This window comes from Cervus elaphus, chromosome 2 (assembly GCF_910594005.1).
Source record: "Cervus elaphus chromosome 2, mCerEla1.1, whole genome shotgun sequence".
Taxonomy (NCBI): Eukaryota; Metazoa; Chordata; class Mammalia; order Artiodactyla; family Cervidae; genus Cervus; species Cervus elaphus.
Genome location: NC_057816.1, coordinates 48,142,114 through 48,166,349, shown reverse-complemented (window position 1 = coordinate 48,166,349; position 24,236 = coordinate 48,142,114). Strand labels below are relative to the sequence as shown.

The following is a 24,236-nucleotide window of genomic DNA, read 5'->3' as shown; positions in this document are numbered from 1 at the left end:
AATTTGAATGTATGTATGTATATTTTCACTCTTAGATATGTTTCTTAGAGAAACATATGCAACTGGAGCAGAAAACATGTATAAGAATGTTCACAGCAGCATTTCTCAGGAGTCAAAACACAGCAGACCACTCAAATACCTATCAAGAATGTAACAGAAAAGTAAATGATAGTATATTCACATACAGTTAGGTTCAGAAAACATTTCCTGTGAAGAGTCTGAGTATAAATATTTTAGGCTTTGCAGGTTTCTGTCTCAAAATCAGTTTTTTCTCCAACTTCATATATATATATATAAAGCATTTTTAACTCATGGGCTATACAAAAACATGTCCCGTGGACCACAGGTTGCCAATCCCTGATGTAGAGGAAAACTCTGTGCGTGCATTCTAAATCGCTTCAGTTCAACTTTTTGAGACTCTGTGGACTGTTGCCTGCCAGGCTGTCCTGTCCATGGGATTCTCCAGGCAGGAATACTGGAGTGCATTGCGATGCCCTCCTCCCGGGGATCTTCCCAACCCGGGGATTGAACCTGAGTCTCCACTGTCTCCTGCACTGGCAGGCGGGTTCTTTACCAGTAGTGCCACCTGGGAAGCACCAGATGAAAACCACACAGCACTGAAAATGGTCTACAGATGGGAATGGCTCTCCACTCCAGGGTCTTCCCTGGAGAATTCCATGGACAGAGGAGCTTGGTGGGCTACAGCCAAAGAGTCCGACATGTCTGAGCAACTAACACACACACATAAATTTTGGAGCAGAAATCAGTGAAGGAGGAAATAGAAAACTGTAAAATAGATGAATCCAGAAGTTAGTTACTTCCTTGAAAAAAGATTAACAAAATTGAGAAAACTTTATATAGACTGCCAAGAAGAGAGGGCCCCAGTTACCAAAACCAGGAATGAAAAATAGGGCATCACTCTTACTTACAGAAATTAAAAAGACTATAAAGGGACTATTACAAATAATTTTATGCCAAAATATTAGACAACTTAGATAAAATTGACAAATTTCTAGAGAGAAACAAATTACTAAAACTGACTTAAGAATAAATAAAGAATTGGAATAGACCTAATACACAAAGAAACTGTTTCACAATTAAGATTCTTCCTTCAAAGAAAACCCAGGCTCAGATGGTTTTCACTTATAAATTCTATGACATACTGAGGAAAAAATGATGCCAGTCCATTACAGAATCTTTCAGGGAATAGAGAAAGGAATAGCTCCAAATTCACCCTGTGAAGCAAACAGTACCTTGATACCAAAATCAGATTAAAAACATCACAAGAAAGGAAAACTATAGACCAGTATTCCTCATAGGTGGACACCAAAAAATTCTAACAAAATACTAGCAAACAGACCCCAGCAACATATAAAGAGAATTACACACCATGTCCAAATGGAATTTATCCTATGACTGTAAAGTTGGTTTAACATTCAAAAATGAACTAAGGTAATAAAACATATTAATAAAATAAAGGACAAAAGCTACACCCTCATCTCAATAGAGGCAGAAAACAAACAAAATCTAGTACTTATCAAGTTAAAAACTCTTAACAGTCTAGGAATAGATGGGAGCTTCCTTAACCTGATAAGTATATCTAAGAAAACTCCATGGCTAGCGTCTTGAATAAAGGGAGGGAGACAACATGCATTCTTCCTAAGATTGAGAACAAGGCAAGAATGTCTGCTCTCACCACTATTATTAAATATTGTCCTGAAGGTTCTAGCCAGTGCAATAAGGCAAAAGAAAAATCAAAGGTTTACCAATTGGTAAGGAAGAAATAAAACTCTGTTTATTCATAGTGGCATGATTCAGTATTCAGAAAATTCCAAGGAACCCTTTAAGCATCTATTAAAAAACAAGTTTAACAAGATAATAGGATTCAAGATAAACATATAAAAACCAATTGTATTTATTCACACTAGCAACAATCAAAAATGAAATTAATAAAACTATTCCATATACAATAGTATCAGAAAGAATAAAATACTTCTGAATAAATTTAACAAAAGAATGCAAATCTTGTGCACTAAAATCTAAGACATTGTTTAGAGACATTTATGATCTAAATTCCATGCTCAGATTGGAAGAGTCAATATTTTCAAGATGATAATTCATCTTTCAGTGCAGACAACAGTTTTTCCCCAATTGATTAATAAACTCAACGCAATCCTCATCACATCCAATTAACATTTTTTGTAAAAATTAACAAGCTGATCTGATATTTATTGATATGGAAATGCAAAGAACCTAGAAAAGCTTAAAAGTCTTTTTTAAAAAAGCAAAGTTGGAGATTTTATACTTCCCAATTTCAAAACTTACTATAAATTCATAGTAATCAAGATAACACAACGTTGGTGAAAGGATAAGCATATAGAATCAGTAGAACAGTATTGAGAACCCTGAAATAAACCTTTAGAGTTATAGTCATTGATTTTCTACTATAGCCTATGATTCATTTATCTTTTTCCCAATACCTAGAGTCAGTCTCTGGCATCTGGTGGGCACCCAGTGGAAGGTTCAGGAAGGTAAAGAATTTTTTGTGCTCACTTTCAACTATTCAGAACTAACCAAATCTGTGACCAAGAGCTTTGCTGCACTTTAGATGGAGGAAAATGGCCAAGAGCAAAGGACACTCCCCATCTCCTGTCCATCATCAGTGGTGCCTCCTCTGGCTACTTAGACAGACCTGGTCATGGCAACTGCCAAGCTAGTCTGGCTGCCTTAAGACATTCACCACAATCCAGAAGCTTCCTTTACGATAAAGTGAACTGCATCCAAGGTAATATTACTGTTCCTGGCACATTCCTCAGAGTCAGGCTATAGCAGGTTTACTACCATTTAATCCGTTCCACCTGATCACAAGCAAGAATGCAATGAGAGATGAGAAAAATATTTCTGAAGATTGAGAAATGTTTCCCATCTCAAAAGTCCAAGAGTGCTGCTTATAATTTTTTTAAAAACTTTATGGAGGACTCAGGGAACTGCACTGTTGAAACTCTTGAAGTGCAAACCAGAAGACAGGGCAGCTTCAGAAAAGAAGCACCACAGACAGTAGCTTTAAGCAGGGAAGTTGAGGTCCACGGGCACTGAGACACTCTTTCCACAGCCGAGGCTGTTACTGGTCACAGGATATGGGAATTCATCGTGCACGCTGGTCTTTATCCAACGTGGGACCCGGTCATGACTGATTGACAAGGAAGGTTAGTGTGCCTCGGGGCTGTGCTGGAGCACGTGCCAAGGGACCTCAGCACTTCCTGTGTAGCCACATAGAGGAAGAAAGGAGGGAGGGAGGAAACAAGGGAAAGAAAAGGGAAGAAGAGGAAGAGAAGGTGGGGACAGAGGCAGGTGGGGTGAGGAGGAGGCAGGGAGAAGTTAAAAGAACATGTGTTACCACTGTGCTTTTAGTATCCTGCTCACTGTAGCTGACAATTGCCTTACTTAGGAAGGAGAGACAAGACACCTATAATATAAGATTGATATTTACCTTCTGAGTCCTTGTTGTAGAAAACGCCATGTGGATGCAAAGAGTAAGGGCGGGACGCAAAGTTCTTTAAATGGATGACGATCACATCACCCACTTCAGCCTTCAAGATGGGGCCCAAAAATCCAAGCCAGGGGGGCTTGGGGATCTCCTTGGAATAGGTCTCATCTGTGTAGTGTCTGTAAACAGCCTTTTTGTAAAGACTTCCTATCCTGTTGGGCCCTCTTTCCAGATATAAGGTTGCAAGCCTGAAAGTAAGGAAAATATTTTATAATTAAAGCTAAAAGAGAAATCCTAATAGCTTACCTTAATAGTCCATCAAGTGCTTACAAGTATGATTTCTCATTTGGTGTTCACCATAACACTGCAAGCTTTGTAGAGTTGGTAAGATTATCCTCAATTTATTAGAGAGGAAATGGAGGCTAAGAGTTAAGTGACAAACTGAAAGGCACAAATAGTATTCACAACCAAACTAAAACAGAACCAATGATATATTTGCTGTCCATTTGCCCCTTTTCATTCAATACATTCCCATTCACTTTTTCATTTAATACTTCCTATGCACTTACTGCATTCTAAGTAAAAGTTTATGATCTAATATTGAAAAAAATTAAGTGCACAGAGCAATTTATGATTAAGTGCCAACTGACTGGTTGATGCAATGGATATAGGCTCCATTTTTCTAGGGGTATATTTATTCACAGAAGGAAAAGATTGCCGTGGATCAAAGAGGTCAGAAACACCTCATGAAAAATTCAGAGATTAAGGAGAAGTAAGATTGGGTAACAAAATGGAAAAGTTGAGGATACTAAGCAGAGGTGGAGCTTGAGCAACAAGGAGGAAGAAATATGGGTGATATGGGGGAGAGTGGTTTATAAGCTGGGGCTCAGGGGTGGATGGTGAGGAGTGAGAAGTATGGCTGCATGCAAAATCTGGGGAAAGACTGGTAATGAACTTTATCATATGGTTATCATAGGTTGAAGAATTTAGAATTGATCCTGGAAGCGCTGAAGACGCACTGAGGTTTTTCATAAAATGGGTGACAGGATAATCAGTATTTAAGGATGGTGCAATAAGTATTATTGCAGTGGTGTGCAAGTTTTAAAGGAGTCAGGCAAAGAGAATAGCAAAGATGGGGGCAGGGAGGCTGTTTGGAGACCAGGAGTGTGTAATGCAATAGAAAAGAGATGGATGTGAAACAAATATGATTCTAGGATGTGAAGTGACCAGATGCCCTCCTGGAACCCCAGGGTAAAAGGGACACTCAGTCCCAGAGTCTGGGAGCCTGAGACAATAGCAGTGCTGGTGACTCTACCCTGGAGGTGGCCATACCATCTTCTTCTGGGAGGTGGAACCTCCTTCCCCACTCTCAGCCTATGTGCTTAGTGTGGGACTCCAATCCCAGAAGTACTGGGTGCAGCCATCCCTCTGTAGCTGTGTCTAATCAGGTGATGAGAGGCAAGTCCCACTGTGGCACACACTCCTGCCTGTGTGCATGCATTCCCTCTCAGTCACTCAACAAACTAAGTATCTCAAGCCCTGTGCTCAGTTCTGGGGATACAGAGAAAAAGGCAAAGACTTGAAGGAGCTCTCATTCTAGAAGGAAGAGTTATTGAAACCAAGCAGGACCCTGTGGGGCCTTCCCAGTGACAGATCCCTGGTGTCCCCTGCCTCTTGTTTGTAGAAAAGTTTTAGTCTCCTAGGTATTCCCGAAGATCCAAAGAGCAAGTTTAACCAGAGAAGTGAGAAAATGCAGAAACAAAGACAAGTAAGACAAAATAATAGTTTAGCTATAAAACAAAGTCAAGGACCTTTAGTTCCTCCTCAAGAGCTACAGACAAAATTCTGTGTCATATCCTTGATTTGTTTTGCAGATACTAAAACCTGCACCAAGAGGAAGTTAACTACGTGCTGACCACCAGCATGTCAACCCCAGATGAGTAGGAAACAGAAGGTTGATGGTGTTGACTCCCAAACACCACCATTACCTCACCACCAGTCAGTCAGAAGGATGTACGTGAACTGATCACACACCCCTCGATCTCACTTTAAAAAACCCTCTCTGAAAACCACTGGGGAATTTGTGAGCCGCCTGTTGTCTTTGCTTGGCCCCACGTTGAGCACCTTGCAACAAATGCGGTACTCTCCTTCACCAGAGCCTGGTATCAGTAGATATGCTTTACTACGCATTGGGTAAGTGGATCCATGTTTGGTTCAGTAACATTATGAGAACATAGGTATCTAATCTGGGGCATAAAATGTATCAGGAGAAGTTTCCTAGATGAAGTAATGCCTAAATATGGTCTCAAAGAGCAGAGACAAGTTACCCAAGAAAGAAGATGGAAAGGGCTGATGTGGCAGACATTTTGCCAACTTAGCACCCACACCACATTCTTTGTTCTAAGAGCAAGCCTTCCCCATTCTCATTCTATATGCATGGGTGGGGCTCCACATCCACCTCCAGCAATGGAGAAAGTGACTCAACCTAACCGATCAGCACACCAAGCCCCATGTCATTGGTGAAGCACACCGTCCTTGGTAGAGGGATGGCTCTAATCTAGGTCTGGACAATTCCCACCAACCAACCCACCCTCGACCACAGTGATTAGTTCAGGGACATGGCTGGTTGGTTAAATCCGAGGGAATCTAGGAACTTGTGAAGGATAGCATTTTGTGTACTCAGAACTGGGAATGTGAGTCTAGAGCTTTTGGCAACCATATGGCCAACCCAAGGAGAGAATCTGCTGGGGACTTGTACATTCCTCTCGTCTCTTAAATTTTGCTATTTTCTTCTTCTCTCTAATCAACTCCTACGTGCTTTCATCATGATATATCTCTTCGCTTTTCTCTTTCTCATTTACTGTACCTTCTATTCTCTTTTATTCGTGTCCGACTTGTCACGGCCCCATGGACTGTAGACCATCATGCTCCTTTGTCCATGGGGTTCTCCAGGCTAGAATACTGGAGTGGGTAGCTGTTTCCTCCTCCAGGGGATCTTCCCAACCCAGGGATCAAACCTGGGTATCCTACATCAGAAGGCAGGTCCTTTACCAGTAGCACCACCTGGGAAGCCCAGGATATAATTATATCTCTAATTAATAGTCACTGAAGATTCTTGAGCAGGGAAATCTGACCATATATCTTTGTTTCAGGAAGACAATTTTCCCATATCTAACTTTTCTTCATCTGATTTCACCCACCTGCGTCTGCTCACTTGAGCAAACTTCCTGAGCTTCTACCTCTGAATACCAAGCCTGCCTGGCTGACAGAGACTATTTACCTTCATGCCTGATTTGCAGAATTTTATTCCTTGGTATCTGACCACAGCTTGGCTGAGACCCCCTCTCCCAGTGGCCTGAATGTGGCATCTGCTTGCCTTGTCAGATCTGGTTCTTTCTTTAGCCAACTGGAGAAGATTCACTGTCTCTCTTTACTTCTACATCATCTTTCCCAAATTCTCCTCCTCTCTTCTTCCCTCTTTCTGGGTCCTATTCAAGCGGATAAATTTTTTTTTTTTTTTTGGCTGCACACTGTGAGACTTTCAGGATTTTAGTTCTCCGAACAGGGATTGAGCCCAGGCCAAAACAGTAAAAGGGCCAAGTCCTAAATACTGGACTATTAGGAATCTCCCTAGAATTTCCTGGTAGATGGATCCATATCAGGTCTGATAGTCTCTGTATTAGCTAATGGATATCTGTTAACCTCATTAAGATTAGCACTTCATTAAACACTACTTTTCCAGTAGTCATGTATGGATGTGAGAGTTGCACCATAAAGAAAGCTGATCGCCGAAGAATTGATGCTTTTGAACTGTGGTATTGGAGAAGACTCTTGAGAGTCCCTCGGACTGCAAGAAGATCCAACCAGTCCATCCTAAAAGAAATCAGTCCTGAATATTCATTGGAAGGACTGATGCTGAAGCTGAAACTCCAATACTTCGGCCACCTGATGCAAAGAGCTGACTCATTTGAAAAGACCCTGAGGCTGGGAAAGATTGAATGCAGGAGGAGAAGGGGATGACATAGGAGGAAATGGTTGGATGGCATCACCGACTGAATGGATGTGAGTTTGAGCAAGCTCCAGGAATTGGTGATGGACAGGGAGGCCTGGTGTGCTGCAGTCCATTGGGTTGCAAAGAGTCAGACACGACTGAGTGATTGCACTGAACTGAACTGAAACACTATAGGCCAAAAGGTTAAATAACAGGTATCTTCAAGGCTTCATGTTCATTTCCTTGAAGAGATCAACAAATGATCAGACAGAAGTGACTCAAATACAAGCTCCCAAGCAGTCCCTTTGACAAAGATCTGAGCAATCTCTAGTGTGAATAGCAGTTTTGCCCACCCTGCAGACTTTTCAGGATGATGGAACCAGAGATCTATGTGCACCACACTTCAGCACTCAGCCTTTCCTTCAAATAAGAGTTGAACAAATGTTTTAGCAAATATCAGTTGAAAGAGCCCCATATTGTTTATCTGCCCAGAGCACCAGATTACTAGCCTGTCCAGGCACCCACGTGTGCCAACCTGCCCTGCCTTTGTTGTAGAGTCAGTGTGGGGGGAGGTTCCTATGACAAAGGAGGAAGCCATGGGTTCAGGACCCCCAAAGAAGAGCCAGAGGTGAGCCCGACCTGAGAAAGGCCAGCACTCCAGAAATCATAGGGCCAGTCCTCCCAGAGGAAGCAAAGCTCTCTCTTGCCCAGATGCCAGCTTCAGCTTCCAATCCAGATAATGGAGCCAATGAGACAGGAATCCTGACAAAAGGACTGGAGAATTATAACAATGATTTTCGTATCAAAAGCCTTGACATATCGAAATTTTTTCAGCTGCTGACTAAGTAAATTATGGCACAGTCATACCACTTGGTTTCCCAGGTGGCTCAGTGGTAAAGAATCAGCCTGCAATGCAGGAGTCACAGGCTCGATCCCTGGGTCAGGAAGATTCCCTGGAGGAAGAAACTGCAACCCACTCCAGCATTCTTGCCTGGGAAATCCCATGGACAGAGAAGCCTAGCAGGCTACAGTCCAAGGGGTTGTAAAGAGTCGGATATGATTTAGCGACTGAGTATACACCCCCACATACCACTTAGCCATACAAAAGAATTAGATATTTCTACAGGTAGCAGGATGATGTGGTTATCAAATACTAAATGGTAAAAGCAAATTTTAGCATGTAAAGTGTGTAAAGTATGCCATTTGTGTATTTTTAAAACAGTGTATATACACACACATGCAAAGAAAACATTTGAAAAGTGGCCAGGGAAATCATAAAGTGTAGCCTCTGGGACTTGGGACTGAGGCCACAGACAGGAGCAAGAAGGGAAGAGAAGTTTACTTTTTTACATTTAATTCTATGTATTTCCTTTTATTTCTCCATGCTACTTTTTAAAATTAAGATGTGACTCATACATACAGTGAAATATTACTAAACCTTGAAAATGAATGAAACTGAGCCATTTGCAGAGATGTGAATGGAACTAGAGACTGTCATACAGAGTGAAGCAAATCAGAAAGAGAAAAACAAATATTGTATATTAACACACATATGTGGAATCTAGAAAAATTGTACAATGAACCCATTTGCAAAGCAGAAATACAGATGCAGAAGTAGAGAGCAAACATAGGCACATCAAGGAGGGAACGGGATGGTGGGATGACTTGGGAAATTGGGATTGACATATTTACATTACTATGTATAAAATAGGTAACTAATGAGAACCTACTCTGTAGAACAGGGAACTCTACTCAATCCTCTGTGGTGACCTAAAGGGAAGAAAAGGTAAAAAAGGGGGATATATATATACATATAGCTGATTTACTTTGCCGTACAGCGGAAACTAACACAACATTGTAAAGCTACCATACTCCAACAAAAAATTTTAGAGTTTACTTTTACTCACCCTCTTCCCTACTGTGGGAATGTTTTACTCAGTACCACTGTACTTACTTTCATAATAAAAACAAGCCCACATTTTATTTAAACAAGAGAGTGCAGCCTATTTGGCTACTGAGGGGTCAAACTTTCCTCCTATGTGACTTCTACCTCTGAAAACCCAGCTGGCACCACGAAGCATGCTGTGAGGATGAGCTCTCCTTCCCCACAGGGAAGACTTGGCATCCTGACCCGGGAGCACAGCACCTGCTCAGCCTCTGGACTGACAAGTCTAAGTCCACTCTGTCAGTCTCAGGACTGAGGTCTTGGGAACACTTGGATCTGTGCACACTTGGTCTTCCTCCTCCACTGAGCATACATGTGTCTGCCCAGCTGCAAACATTCACCTCTGCTGGTCCATAGTGCCAAAGCCTACATTTCCCTATGCAAGGGAATGGGATCAAAAGTCTGGATGCCTGACAGTGGGGCTCTATTATAGAGGCTCTTGTGTTTCCCAGCCTCACTTGCAGCTTGGATGGTCATGTGACATAGTTCTAGCCAAAAAGATGTGAACACATATCACTCCTTGGTGCATCTCTGAACTCAGCTGGTAGAGACCCTTTCTGTTCTCTGATTTCCCATTATCCATGCCTAAAATGAAGACGTGATCACTGGATCTTTGGCAGCCTTTCTGAGAGACTGAAGAAGAAGGTCACACCCTAGGGACGGTCAATTGGAAATCCAAAAGAACCTGGGACCCTAAAGATTGCCAACCTCTGGACCTCTTTTGTGTAAATAAATAAATAGACTTAAGCCAGTGTTTGGGGGGCTTCTGTTAACTAGCAGATGAGTATAAATCCTAATCGAGGAGGCTGCTCAGAAGGAGAAGGAAGAGGAAGAGCAGAGGAGAACTGAGTCATCCTCACTAACTGGTCCCGGAGCAGGAGGGGTTGTCTGGCTTTATACTGGTCACCAAGTAAGCCAACGCCTGAGCAAGGGTTAGATTCAGAATTTCTGGTGTCCGCTGTAAGCTCAGCTTGATGGGTAAAAAGTTATAATGAAGTTATTCGTAGGAGCTTGCAGGCTCTGCAGGGAGAGACGCACCTCTGCCCCTCCTCACTTCTCTGCTCTGCGTTCGCAGTGTGTGCATATATGCACACGTGCATATACCCACTTGCAAATGTCTGCTGAGCAAGAGTTCCTCACTGTGAGCTGTCTGCAGAGCCACCCAGAGAGAAGGTGAGGATATCACAGGGAGGGGAAGTGCATATACTGCATATTTCAGCAGTGAGTTGTAAATCAACTTGTTTTGCTTATTCCAGGGTGGGTGTCAGTCTTATCACCTTGTGAAATGGAGTATTTCCTGCCATCTCAGTAAACAAGGATGTCACAGCCCTCAGGGATTTCAGCCTTTCAAATGTAAATTTCTGAGACCCTGAAGAACAGTGTGATCTGTCCACAGCCATTAGCCATCCCCACCCCACCCCAACCCCCACTCCCCGTTAGGGCTGAGCAGCTGGGGGAACGGGGAGGGGGTTGGGGGGTGGGGAGCAGCGTGGCCACGTCTCGGCGAGTCAAGGATTCAGAGCAGGTCGCTGGTCCCAGACAGCTGCGACGCAAATGAAAAGAATGATTTCAGTGAGCCCAGACGCTTGCATCTTCTGATACCTAGAAGAGTGCTAAATTCCTTAATTTGAGATATCTGGTTTTCCTTAATTAACAATAATCTTTTGATATTCAAATTGCCTGACCCTTGACTGCAAACTTCTATATTGTCTGACTCCTTGCCCACCCACCTCCTTGGAAACAGTTCTCTCAGGATCATTTGAGATGCTATATCCTGGGTTTAAAGTCCTAACAATTCCCACTGAATAAACAACTCTCAACTTTTAGACTGCATTTTTTTTAGATTGTATTTTTTTCAGTTGACAACCTAAACAGCCAGTGGTCACTCCAAGGTCCATATAGTCAAAGCTATGGCCTTTTCCAGTAGTCATGTATGGATGTGAGAGTAGGACCATAAAGAAGGCTGGGTGTCAAACATTTGATGCTTTTGAACTGTGGTGCTGGAGAAGACTCTTGAGAGTCCCTTGGACTGCAAGGAGATTGAACCAGTTGATTCTAAAGGAAATCAACCCTGAATATTCATTGGAAGGACTGATGCTGAAGCTGAAGCTCCAATACTTTGGCCACCTGGTGCGAAGAGCCAACTCAATGGAAAAGACCCTGATGCTGGGAAAGACCGAGAGCAGGAAGAGAAGGGAATGCAGAGGATGGAATGGTTGGAGGGCATCAACTCAATGAACATGAGTTTGAGCAAACTCCAGGAGACACTGAAGGACAAAGAAGCCTGGTGTGCTAGTCCATGGAGTCACAAAGAGTCTGACACAACTGAGCAACTGAACAACAATAGTGCTTAGCATAAAATCCACAGTAGCTATTTGAAACCATAGGAACTATTTAAATCCATAGGATCTATCGAAAGTGGAAAAAGTAAAGGAGGGGTGGAAATAAGAGAAAGTCTTTTCAGTGTCTTTACAGCAAACCACCCCTAAGAATACATCTTGCATTTGTGACAGAAGCTCCAGCTCCCATGAGCTCTAGAAGATGCAAATTTGGCCCAAGTAACAAAGCAAGTGGGTGACTTCAAGGAGTCATCCATAGGAAGCAGCCTCCAGTTTAGCTCGAGTGCACTCATTAGAATGCCCATGTGGAAGGGTTGTATATTATATTTACAGTGTAGTCGCAGGATAATCCCACTGTGAGCAACTGAGTAATCACCAACCTTGAAATTCGTCCCCAGTCTACATTCTAACATTGTGACTCAAGCTGGGGAGGTGTCTATTTCCTGCTGTGAAGGAATCCAGTGGGGTGGGAAGTTTTAGACTCAGTTCAGTCCAGTTCAGTCGCTCAGTCATGTCCGACTCTTTGAGACCCCATAAATCGCAGCACGCCAGGCCTCCCTGTCCATCACAAACTCCTAGAGTTGACTCAAACTCATGCCCATCGAGTCAGTGATGCCATCCAGCCATCTCATCCTCTGTCGTCCCCTTCTCCTCCTGCCCCCAGTCCCTCCAGGCATCAGGGGCTTTTCCAATGAGTCAACTTGTCACATGATGTGGCCAAAGTATTGGAGTTTCAGCTTCAGAATCAGTCCTTCCAATGAACACCCAGGACTGATCTCTTTCAGGATGGACTGGTTGGATCTCCTTGCAGTCCAAGGGACTCTCAAGAGTCTTCTCCAACACCACAGTTCAAAAGCATCAATTTTTCGGTGCTCAGCTTTCTTCACAGTCCAACTCTCACATCCATACTTGACCACTGGAAAAACCATAGCCTTGACCAGACAGACCTTTGTTGGCAAAGTAATGTCTTTGCTTTTTAATATGCTCTCTAGGTTGGTCATAACTTTCCTTCCAAGGAGTAAGCGTCTTTTAATTTCATGGCTGCAATCACCATCTGCAGTGATTTTGGAGCCCAAAAAAATAAAGTCTGACACTGTTTCCACTGTCTCCCCATCTATTTCCCATGAGGTGATGGGACCAGATGCCATAACCAGTGGTGGATGGGACTGGTGATAGAAGCAAGGTCCGATGCTGCAAAGAGCAATATTGCATAGGAACCTGGAGTGTTAGGTCCATGAATCAAGGCAAATTGGAAGTGGTCAAACAGGAGATGGCAAGAGTGAATGTTGACATTCTAGGAATCAGCGAACTAAAATGGACTGGAATGGGTGAGTTTAACTCAGATGACCATTATATCTACTACTGTGGGCAGGAATCCCTTAAAAGAAATGGAGTAGCCATCATAGTCAACAAAAGAGTCCAAAATGCAGTACTTGGATGCAATCTCAAAAACGACAGAATGATCTCTGTTTGTTTCCAAGGCAAACCATTCTATCATGGTAATCCAAGCCTATGCCCCAACCAGTAACGCTGAAGAAGCCGAAGTTGAACGGTTCTGTGAAGACCTACAAGACCTTTTAGAACTAACACCCAAAAAGATGTCCTTTTCATTATAGGGGACTGGAATGCAAAAGTAGGAAGTCAAGAAACACCTGTAGTAACAGGCAAATTTGGCCTTGGAGTACGGAATCAAGCAAGGTAAAGGCTAATAGGGTTTTGCCAGGAGAACGCACTGGTCTTAGCAAACACACTCTTCCAACAACACAAGAGAAGACTCTACACATGGACATCACCAGATGGCCAACACGGAAATCAGATTGATTATATTCTTTGCAGCCAAAGATGGAGAAGCTCTATACAGTCAGCAAAAACAAGACCTGGAGCTGACTGTGGCTCAGATCATGAACGCCTTATTGCCAAATTCAGACTTAAACTGAAGAGAGTAGGGATAACCACTAGACCATTCAGGTATGACCTAAATCAAATCCCTTATGAATATACAGTGGAAGTGAGAAATAGATTTAAGAGACTAGATCTGATAGACAGAGAGCCTGATGAACTGTGGACAGAGGTTCGTGACATTGTACAGGAGACAGGGATCAAGACTATCCCCATGGAAAAGAAATGCAAAAAGGCAAAATGGTTGTCTGAGGAGGCCTTACAAATAGCTGTGAAAAGAAGAGAAGCAAGAAGCAAAGGAAAAAAGGAAAGATATTCCCATTTGAATGCAGAGTTCCAAAGAATAGCCAGGAGAGATAAGAAAGGCTTCCTCAGTGATCAATGCAAAGAAATAGAGGAAAACAACAGAATGGGAAAGACTAGAGATCTCTTCAAGAAAATGAGAGATACCAAGGGAACATTTCATGGAAAGATGGGCTCAATAAAGGACAGAAATGGCATGGACCTAACAGAAGCAGAAGATATTAAGAAGAAGTGGCAAGAATACACAGAAGAACTGTTCAAAAAAGATCTACATGACCCAGATAATCACAATGGTGTGATCACTGATCTAGAGCCAGACATCCTGGAATGTGAAGTCAAGTGGGCCTTAGAAAGCATCACTATGAACAAAGCTAGTGGATGTGATGGAATTCCAGCTGAGCTATTTCAAATCCTGAAAGATGATCCTGTGAAAGTGCTGCACTCAATATGCCAGGAAATTTGGAAAACTCAGCAGTGGCCACAGGACTGGAAAACTGTCCGTTTTCATTCCAATCCCTAAGAAAGTTTCAGACTAGCTACTGCTTTAAAGACAAGATGCTCACATTGCCAAGGTCAAGGGCAATACCATGAAGGTTGACACCTCCCAAAGGCAGGCCAGATCAACCATTGTCAGAATGAACCTGCCTGTGGGAACATCTAACCAGTGCAGAGGTGGGCTGCCAGGTTAAATTCCGAGGGCTTTGTAGCTCACAGGAGCTGTGCAGCTCACCAGCATCACCATTGCCCTACAACCTGGATCTTTTAGTGGAAATTATTCCTTATCCATTCAACTATCAAGCGGTTGTTGAACCTGTACTGTATATGAGACTTCAGAAACTGGAGCCAAGACATATAATTATCAGTCCCTGTATTCAAGATATGTCCCACCTGGCTATGAAGACAAAACAGATGCTTTGGCAAATATATAGCAACAAAAAGTTTTCTATATTAAGGGACAACTAATCATACAGTGGGCTTTCCCAATGGCTCAGTGGGTAAAGAATTCATGCGTGATGCAGGAGACACGGGTTCAATCCCTGGGTTGAGAAGGTTTCCTGGAGGAGGAAATGGTCAACCCACTCCAGGTTCTTGCTTGAAAAATCCCATGGACAGAGGAGCCTAGTCCAGGGCTATAATCCAAAGATCGCAGAGAGTAGGACATGACTGAGCACCTAAGCATGCATGCAACCATATAGGGCCCAGATGTCTGAGTAAGTGTTGGGGAGATATAGGATAAATGAGGAGGAGCTAAGGAGCCTCTTGATGAAAGTGAAAGAGGAGAGTGAAAAAGCTGGCTTAAAACTCAACATTCAAAAACGTGAGATCACGGCATCTGGTCCCATCACTTCATGGCAAATAGATGGGGAAACAATGGAAATGGTGACAGCTTTTATTTTCTTGGGCTCCAAAATCACTGCAGATGGTGACTGCAGCCATGAAATTAAAAGACACTTGCTCCTTGAAAGAAAAACTATGGCAAACCTAAACAGCATATTGAAAAGCAGAGACATTACTTTGCCAAAGATCCGTCTAGTATAAATTATGGTTTTTCCAGTAGTATGGTTTTTCCATGTATGGATGTCAGAGTTGGATTATAAAGAAAGCTGAGCAACAAAGAACTGATGCTTTTGAACTGTGGTGTTGGAGAAAACTCTTGGAAGTCCCTTGGACTGCAAGGAGATCCAACCAGTCTATCCTAAAGGAAATCAGTCCTGAATATTCATTGGAAGGACTGATGCTGAAGCTGAAACTTCAATACTTTGGCCACCTGATGTGAAGAGCTGACTCATTTGAAAAGACCCTGATGCTGGGAAAGATTGAGGGCAGGAGGAGAAGGGGACAAAAGAGGATGAGATGGTTGGATGGCATCACTGACTGGATGGACATGAGTTTGAGCAAGCTCCAGGAATTGGTGATGGACAGGGAGGTCTGGTGTGCTGCAGTCCATGGGGCCGGAAAGAGTCAGGCACGACTAAGTGACTGAACTGAACTGAGGATGAGGATGAGTGGCAAAGTAACATCAGTGGAGGGTGTGGTCAGAGCAAACATGTGAGATCATACAGTCACAATAAGGACAAGTGGTGTTGCCTGAGCTTGAGGTGGGACGCAGTTCACCAAGGAGAAAACACACTCACCAGGACTAGACTGGGGTGAGTGCTACCTGGTAAAAGGAAGGGTGAAGATGGTGGTTTCAAGTTGCACTTCAGGGGCAGCCAAACCCTTCCTAATTAGATGAATAGTTTTTGAAGTATTAATTCAGGGAGGAACTCACCCCGGTTCCTCCAACATCACTTAAGTCTTGAGTTCCCCCTTCTTCCCACTCATTTCCACAGAAGTCCCCCAGGTGCCAAATCCATACGGTAAAGGAAAAAGAGAAGGAGCCTGAATCCCAGTGCCCCACTTAACAACTTGAGATTTTGGGGAAGTTACTTGACTTCTCTGAACCCTAGTTTCCTTGACTGTAAACCGCTGAGCATGGCAGAGCCAACAAGAGGGGTGAATGAGATGTGGAGCCCCACACATGGCCTCTGGGAGAGTGAGCACTCAATCAGGGGGAGTCAGGGGAGTTTTTTTCATTTCTGGAAAAGCTCTAATTAGAAAAGAGGAAAATATGGGACTTCTCTGAAAGTCTAGTGGTTGAGACTTCACCTTCCAAAGTAGGGGGTGTGGGTTCCATCCCTGGTTGGGGAGCTAGGAGCCCCATATGCCTTGTGGCCAAAAAAACAAAACATAAAATAGATGCAATATTGTAACAAATTCAATAGAGACTTTAAAAATGGTCCACCTCAAAAGGAAAGAAGAAAATGTGACCATCTGAAATATCTCTGGCACAAATATCCTGCTCTCCAGAGAGCCCCTCAAGACAGGTGAGCAATATGATGACAAATATTTCCTGAGTGCTAACCCAGTGCCAGGCACCACACCTGAGCACTGACAAATCTCCTGATATCCCCTGTGATAGCTGATGATGACTCTCAAAGATAAGTCCACATCCTAATCCCTTTCTTTGGAGAAAGAGTCCTTGCAGGTACAATTAAGTTAAGGATTATGAGATGAGAAGATGGTCCTAGGTAATCCAATCCTTGTGGTCCAAGGGACTCTTAAGAGTCTTCTCCAGCACCACAATTCAAAAACACCAGTTCTTTGGTGCTCAACTTTCTCTATGGTCCAACTCTCACAACCGTATATGACTACTGGAAACCATAACTTTGACTAAATAGACCTTTGTTGGTAAAGTGATGTCTCTGCTTTTTAGGTTTGTCTAGGTTTGTCATAGCTCTAGTTCCAAGAAGCAAGTGTCTTGGTTGCTCCAAAACTGTTCTCATAGGAAGGAGATTAGACACACACAGGGGAGGTGATATGAAGATGGAGGCAGAGGTTGCACCACAAGCCAAGGATTATTAGCAGCCCCCAGAAACTGAGGCAATGGGTGGACTCTCCCTTAGCGCCTCCAGAGGAATTGCAAGAAAGTCCTGCCAACAGCTTCACTTCAGATGTTTTGCCTCCAGGACAGGGTGAGAACAGACTTATGTTGTTCTAAACCACGTAGTTTGTGGTAATTTGTCACAGTAGCTACAGGAAATGAATATATCACTTCTCCATGCAAGTACTGTCATTATCCCCATATCACTGATGAGAAAATTAAGGGAAAAAAAAGACTCAACTGGGACTCTCCTGGTGGTACAGTGTCTGCCTGTGAATGCAGGGGACACAGTTTTGACTCCTGGTTCTGGAAGATTCCATGTGTGGTGGAGCAGCTAAGCCAGTGCGTCACGACTACTTAGGCCTGCGTGGCTAGGGCCCACCAGCCGCAACAAGAGAAGTCACTGCAATGAGATGCACACTCAGTTTAACAAAGAGTAGCCCCAGCTCAGCCAAAGTAGAGAAAGCTTGCATAGCAATGAAGACCCAACATGACAAAAAATAACTTTTTTCAAAAAGATTTAATTACTTGCTGAGTAAACAGAGCAAGAATCCTAGGCCTCTCAAGTTAATGCCAGAGCCCCACTCACCAGCAGGCCAGGCTATTCTGGCATCTTGTTAAATTTCTTTCATAAGTGTATCAAGCCCTCATTTATTTAAGCCACTCTAGAAAAGGAAATCGCAACCCACTCCAGTGTTCTTGCCTGGAGAATCCCAGGGATGGGGGAGCCTGGTGGGCTGCCGTCTATGGGGTCGCAGAGTCAGACACCACTGAAGTGCCTTAGCAGCAGCAGCAGCAGTCTTATCTTTACTGGCAGCCAAAAGCAACCACTAATTGATACAGAAAATAACAGCAACCCCACAAGATTCACAAGGCATCAGGCCGAACACATAATTTTTTTTTGCTGACAAGATAGATGCTGAAATTTGAAAGTGAGCATCTGTATAAAACGAAATATTAATGAGGTGATTATTTCAAAATTTACCAAAGCCTTTCTCTTCCCCCACCAGCTTCCCTTCACTGGGTCTTCTTTCAGATACACATATAGGAACGTCCTCACTCCCATCATAGGGCCTGCTCATAGGCGATGCTCAAAACACTTTGCCATCAGCTGGGCTACCACGGTGATGATGGAGGTGGGTAAACTCCCTTCACAGACCCTAAGTGGAGTTTGAGCAGTGATCAGTTTCACTTATGTCCAAGAATGATTCTGCCTATGAGTCAGCACCCACGAAAACCCCTATATTTCACTGGGAAGAAAAAAAGCCTGCCTGTGTGTTGGTGGCCTAAGGAGAGCTTGATGAGAATTGTAACTTAAGTAAGGTGATCCTCTCTGGCTCCATTAAAGACCTGGCTCCACCACGAAGCACAGTCACACCTTCATTAAGCATTTTATGAGCAGCACCGTCAGGAGTGCATCAAATGCTGACATCATCCCCAGGCCAATTAAAGGAACTGTGTGTCCTCATTACGCCCAGTGGGGAAGAGGAGGAATACATTCATTGGGAGAAAATTTTTTAAATAGACTATGACTCCTAAATCTTATACTTTCTAGGAAATATTACTGCTTATAGTCTCAATTACATTGTTGACCCCTATGATCAAGCAAAGGTACCAACTTGGGAAGTTAAATTGCACCATCTGACTGCTGTCATATCTTGGTAAAAGAATCTCAATTTATTTCCTATCTCATCCCTGTGAATCAGGATTTATTAGGCTCTTGGCCCTGCCTAATTTTGGTTTCCAAGCTTTTTTATATCACTGAAACTTTGGCATTCACCTTCCTTCCCCCCTAATTTTTGCCCATTCCCCTTATTTAAACACAAAGTAACCAGAACAACTAAACTGACAGTGATTAGTTCCTACAGTAAGGATCCCAAGTGACTGGCCTTGCTTAGTTCTCCATGGGTCACTGTCACTGACAGAGCTCTGTGTAGGGTTGGGGAATTTATTATACATACTCTGGACCTTCTACTCCACCATCCTCCTCCTCCAGGTATGGAGGTGACTGGGGTACACCAAACCCATAAAGAGCAAAGCAGGGAGGGTACCTGCAGTGTCCAAGGCCAGATAAAGTCACCAAGCTGCATGAGGGGTTGGGAAGGAATTTTATGAGAATAAGCCAGGACTCTGGGGAAGAAAATACTTTGAGGGTGAAGAATTGGAGATCATTCTTAAAGGGCAGGGGGAAAATGAATGGGTAAATAAAAGTATAGAATACTTTAAAAACTGTCACTTATCCCCACTCTCAGGACTTCCCCAACTCTTTTTTTTTTTTAGTTCATTTTTTAACTGAAGGATAATTGCTTTACAGAATTTTTTAGTTTTCTGTCAAACCTCAACTTCTCCAACTCTTGATTTCTAGGTGGAACATTTGTAAAGCATCTTTCTCCTTGCATTGCAAAAAATTTTCTCCAACCAGCAAGTCAGATAAGATACTTTTCATTTAGTTTTGAAAATTATTTCTGATGCCTGGGAATTATACTTCTCAGGTGACTTTAAGGATTATATTTCTGGGCCTCACAGGTGGTGCTAGTGGTAAAGAATGCAGGAGGTGTAAGAGACGCACGTTCAACCCCTAGATCTAAAAGATTCCCTGGAGGAGGGCATGGCAACCCACTCCAGTATTCTTGCCTGGAGAATCCCCATTGACAGAGGAGCCTGGTGGGTTACAGTCCATAGGGTCACAAGGATTCAGACATGACTGAAGCGACTTAGCACACACATGCATGTTATACAAAGTAAAGAAACTGATGTTCACAGAGATTATGTGACATGTTCAAGGTTACACAGCAAATTGGGGACAAAATAAGGACTAGAAGTCAGGCCTCTTGATTCCTGTTCTAGGCTCTTTCCTAGAAAGAGCCACGACAGTGGAAAGAGCAACGACAGAAATCCGGCTGTCGTGGATTTCTAAACGCTGGATATTTTCTGGTTGTGAATATCTAAGCAGCAGAGTGTCCTCAGAAATGCTGTCTACTCACCCTGCAGAAGCCAAGTGAGAGGCACAGTCACACCACCCAAGATGACCCCTTCTCCAGGGAAAGGTGTTGCAACACAGAGTGCACATAGTGAACTCCATATTTTGTGACAACGTCATAGGTGTCACCTGTGGCTCCATGACACTTGTGAATCATAGCCCCTGAGACAGGTGTCCTGTGGTCTTCAAGCAGGAGTCAGCAGCCAACCACAACTGTGCCTTCTTAGAAACTTGCCCTGAACCACCAGCCACAAGAGTGGTATGATTACTTCCTGGCATGATTACTACTAAAAGCCAGCACATGCCACAGCCTCATCCAGGCTCCCCTTTTGAGTCAGGAGTCTGCCCTGCATAAACACTGCCCCTCAACACAGCAGAAGGAAACACATGGGAACCTTGGCATTCCAGGTATGATGTCTAGCATGCCAGCTGCTCCTAAAGGTCAGGAATCCTCCTCCAGGGAACCACAGCATTTGTTAAACAACCTCACTCTAATATGATGCCAAACGATGTTTTAGTCATGCCTGCTCTCTTTTTTCTTTTTCACCATAATGATTTTTGTACATTTTATTGTAATTTCTTCAAAGCCCCATCTACTGGCTGAAATGATCAACAGAAAGCCCCTAACTTCTTCCTGCACCCAGCCTTGCGAAAATGGCATCTTAATATTTGATTATTTAAAGTACTTTGAGTCTTTAAACAGACACACAGACATAGAAAACAAAGTTATGGTCACCAAAAGGGAAGTGGGTGGGGGGATAAATTGGGAGCTTGGGATTGACATATACACACTCCTACATTCGAAATAGATAACCAGCAAGGTCCTACTGTGTAGCACAGGGAATTCAATATTCTGTAATAACCTAAATGGCAAAAGAATTTGAAAAAAGAATAGATATATATAAAACTGAACCAGCACTGTAAACCGACACTAACACAATATTGTAAATCAACTGCAGTCCCACATAAAATAAAATTTGAAAACTAGATAAAGTACTTTGGGTGTTTGAATAAACCCAGGTGGCTGGTTTGGTCACTGACACCAGTGATCATTTTCAACGTTTTTCTGAAAAGAGTGACAAGTGAGACTAAACCTACCCTTGGTAAAGAATTGGGTCTCTCTAGAAAGTTGTTATTACTGGTATTCCTACTTCCCTCAAAGTTGAGTTTAATTCAGTGGGAAAGGATCACCTTTGCCAAGAAAAAGTTTCACAGTGAAAAAATATTAGCTCTGAAGCCAAAGGAATGTGTTTGGTGATGCATTTTACACTGTAAACTCTGGCATGTACTTAACCTCAGAGCCTCAGTTCCTTGTTTGTGGAGTGGGAATAATAACAACTGTATGCAGTAATGAATTGAAAGTCGCTGGTGGAATCCCTGGGTCAGAATCAATGCTACAGAACAGCGATAATGACATGAGCATTTTAGGAGAAAAATTTCTGTGCCTATGGAAAGGCAGTCCAATATCCCATTGAACTTAAAGTCTATGCTCAGAGCCCTCAACGCATATGTCTTGAATAGCTTCCCATCCAATAGCAGCTGACAGTGATCATTTTTTCTATCGAGCCCTTTTTGAGGATAACCGAGCTCTACTTTCAGGGAAGGCTGCTGGGAGCTAGGGGAGCCTTACAATCTCAGCTCCGTTTGTCACATACAAACTACCACCGTCCACAGTCTGCAGATGTGAATACAAAGAAGTCAAGAGTCTTCTCCGGAAATAGCCCCCTGGACATGAAATTTCCTGGTACAAATCTTAAGAAAAAGTCTTTCTCGGTAGCCTGGCATGAGCATCATCCTTTTTGAATAAACAAAACACGACTATGCCCCTTTTGTGTTGTTAGAAAGCCTGGAAGCCATGGGTCCAAGCCAACTGGATCTTTGGTCTTCCCCCAGGGCAGGAGGACCTGACTCTCACGGATTTGACAGACCCCGTGAGTCTTAGCAGCTAGAAGATGAAACCCGGATGTTGCATGCGCTGGGCACTGCCTATCAGGAAAGAGAGAACGGAACTTCCCTGGTGGTCCAGTGGTTAAGCCTCTCAGCTTCCAAGGCAGGCAGCTAGGGTTCGAACCCTGTTCGGGGAAATAAGATCCCACACACTACAACGGAGAACTCGAGTGGCAACTACTGAGCCTCTGCTCTCTGGAGCCCATGTGCAACAACTAGAGAAGCCCGAACACCTCAATGAAGACCCAGCACAACATAGCTAAATAACTGTCTTTTTTTTAAAAAAAAAAAAAAAAAGGAAAGGAACAAGCATGCGAATATACCACTTTTTGCCAGAGTATGTCCAAAGATGTTCTAAGAACTACAATGTTGAAAATATGCATGATGGGACTTCTGGAATCAGAAGGTGATTTCAGAGGGAGCTCAAGGGAATAAATTAAGATTTAAGACACAGCACCCTGGGAGGACGAAGGGGAGCAAGGGCTGTTTTGTGAAAAAATTATAAAGTCAGGGACAGAGAACACTGAAGTACCATCTCACCCAGCTATGCCCCAGGCTCTGAGGATAAATACTGCCCTCAGACTGAATGGATTGGGGCTGGAACAAAGTTCTTATCAGCAAAATAAAGCCATTTTTAAAGTGGGCTCAACTGGTGCACTGGGAAGACCCAGAGGAATCGGGTGGAGAGGGAGGTGGGAGGGGGGATCGGGATGGGGAATACGTGTAAATCTATTGCTGATTCATGTCAATGTATGACAAAACACACTGAAAAAATAAATAAATAAATAAAAATAAAATAAAATAAAATAAAGTGGGCTCAAGGAAACTCTTAAAATATCAGCCAAATATACTACACCTGCCCCCCTCTTTTAATCACTGCAAACCAAAACCAAAGTGTAACTACCTAAGGCATATCTCTAATGATTAGGTTTCATTCCAAAAATTAAAAGTAAGAAAACACTGTGTATTTTAAAACAGTGAAGAATTCTTGAAAATTCTCAAATTTTTATCCCAAAGTTTAACCTTTTTTGACGAAGTGAGTTCAGAGTCCCTGGAAGTTCTTAGTGGTATCTAGGGAGAATTGCCCATATAAAAAAATAGGTCATCATTCAGAACACCTGGTTGTGTATATGACTCTTTACAGACAAAGTGAACAGATAGAACTAAGAATATCTCTCCCAAATTATACACTTGCCCATGCAAGTGCACGCTAAGCAAACACAAAGCCTTCCTTTTGGTCTAGATCAACTCATACCCATTGTATGGGCTTCCCAGGTGGCTAAATGATAAGGAACCCATCTGCCAATGCAGAAGACAGGGGTTTGATTCCTGGGTGGGGAAGATCCCCTGGAGAAGGAAATGGAAACCCACTCCAGTATTCTGGCCAAGAAAGTCCCATGGACAGAGGAGCCTGGTGGGCTACAGTCCATGGAGTCCCAAAGAGTTGGACACCACTGAGTAACTAAACAACACCACCACCATCCATTGTAGCGCCCCAAGGAATACAAACTTGGAGTCTCTGAGGACCCCAGTTTCACTCACTTGTCTTCTGCGAAACTTTTCCCAGTAATAATGTTCTTCCCGTGGGGAACATAGTTCCAGTATTCTTCCACAATCCCAATGTGGTATGTCCTGGTAACTGCGCCAACCAGCCCAGACAGACCCAGGAATGTGAGAAGAAGGATGCTGGCAGCCTGCCGCTTCTGAGGCATTTGTGGATGTAACTCAGGCCAGCAGCCTGCACGGGACCAACCCTGCCTGTCCCTCCCCCTCACTTGCAGCCAGTTATAAATAAGGAATGGACAAGGCCCAGCTCCTCCTCCTCAGAGAGTTTGGGGTTGGGACAGAGGCTGACAACTTGTGTAAGCAGAGCAGCTCGATGGGGTAGTGGCTACAGTAACCAAACTTTTGCCAGCTGTCC

At 43.2% G+C, this 24,236-nt stretch overlaps 1 protein-coding gene across 1 annotated transcript in view; it reads right to left on the bottom strand.

The window, feature by feature from the left end:
• The window catches only part of HEPHL1 (hephaestin like 1), a 94,429-nt gene extending 70,402 nt beyond the window's left edge, over nucleotides 1-24,027 (bottom strand). The window contains exons 1-2 of the mRNA XM_043877033.1: nucleotides 23,858-24,027; nucleotides 3,491-3,735 (exon numbers count right to left, since the gene is read on the bottom strand). Coding sequence (XP_043732968.1) covers nucleotides 3,491-3,735; nucleotides 23,858-24,027 — 415 coding nt within the window. The remainder of the gene's footprint in view (nucleotides 1-3,490; nucleotides 3,736-23,857) is intronic.
• Nucleotides 24,028-24,236: the final 209 nt, after the last annotated feature.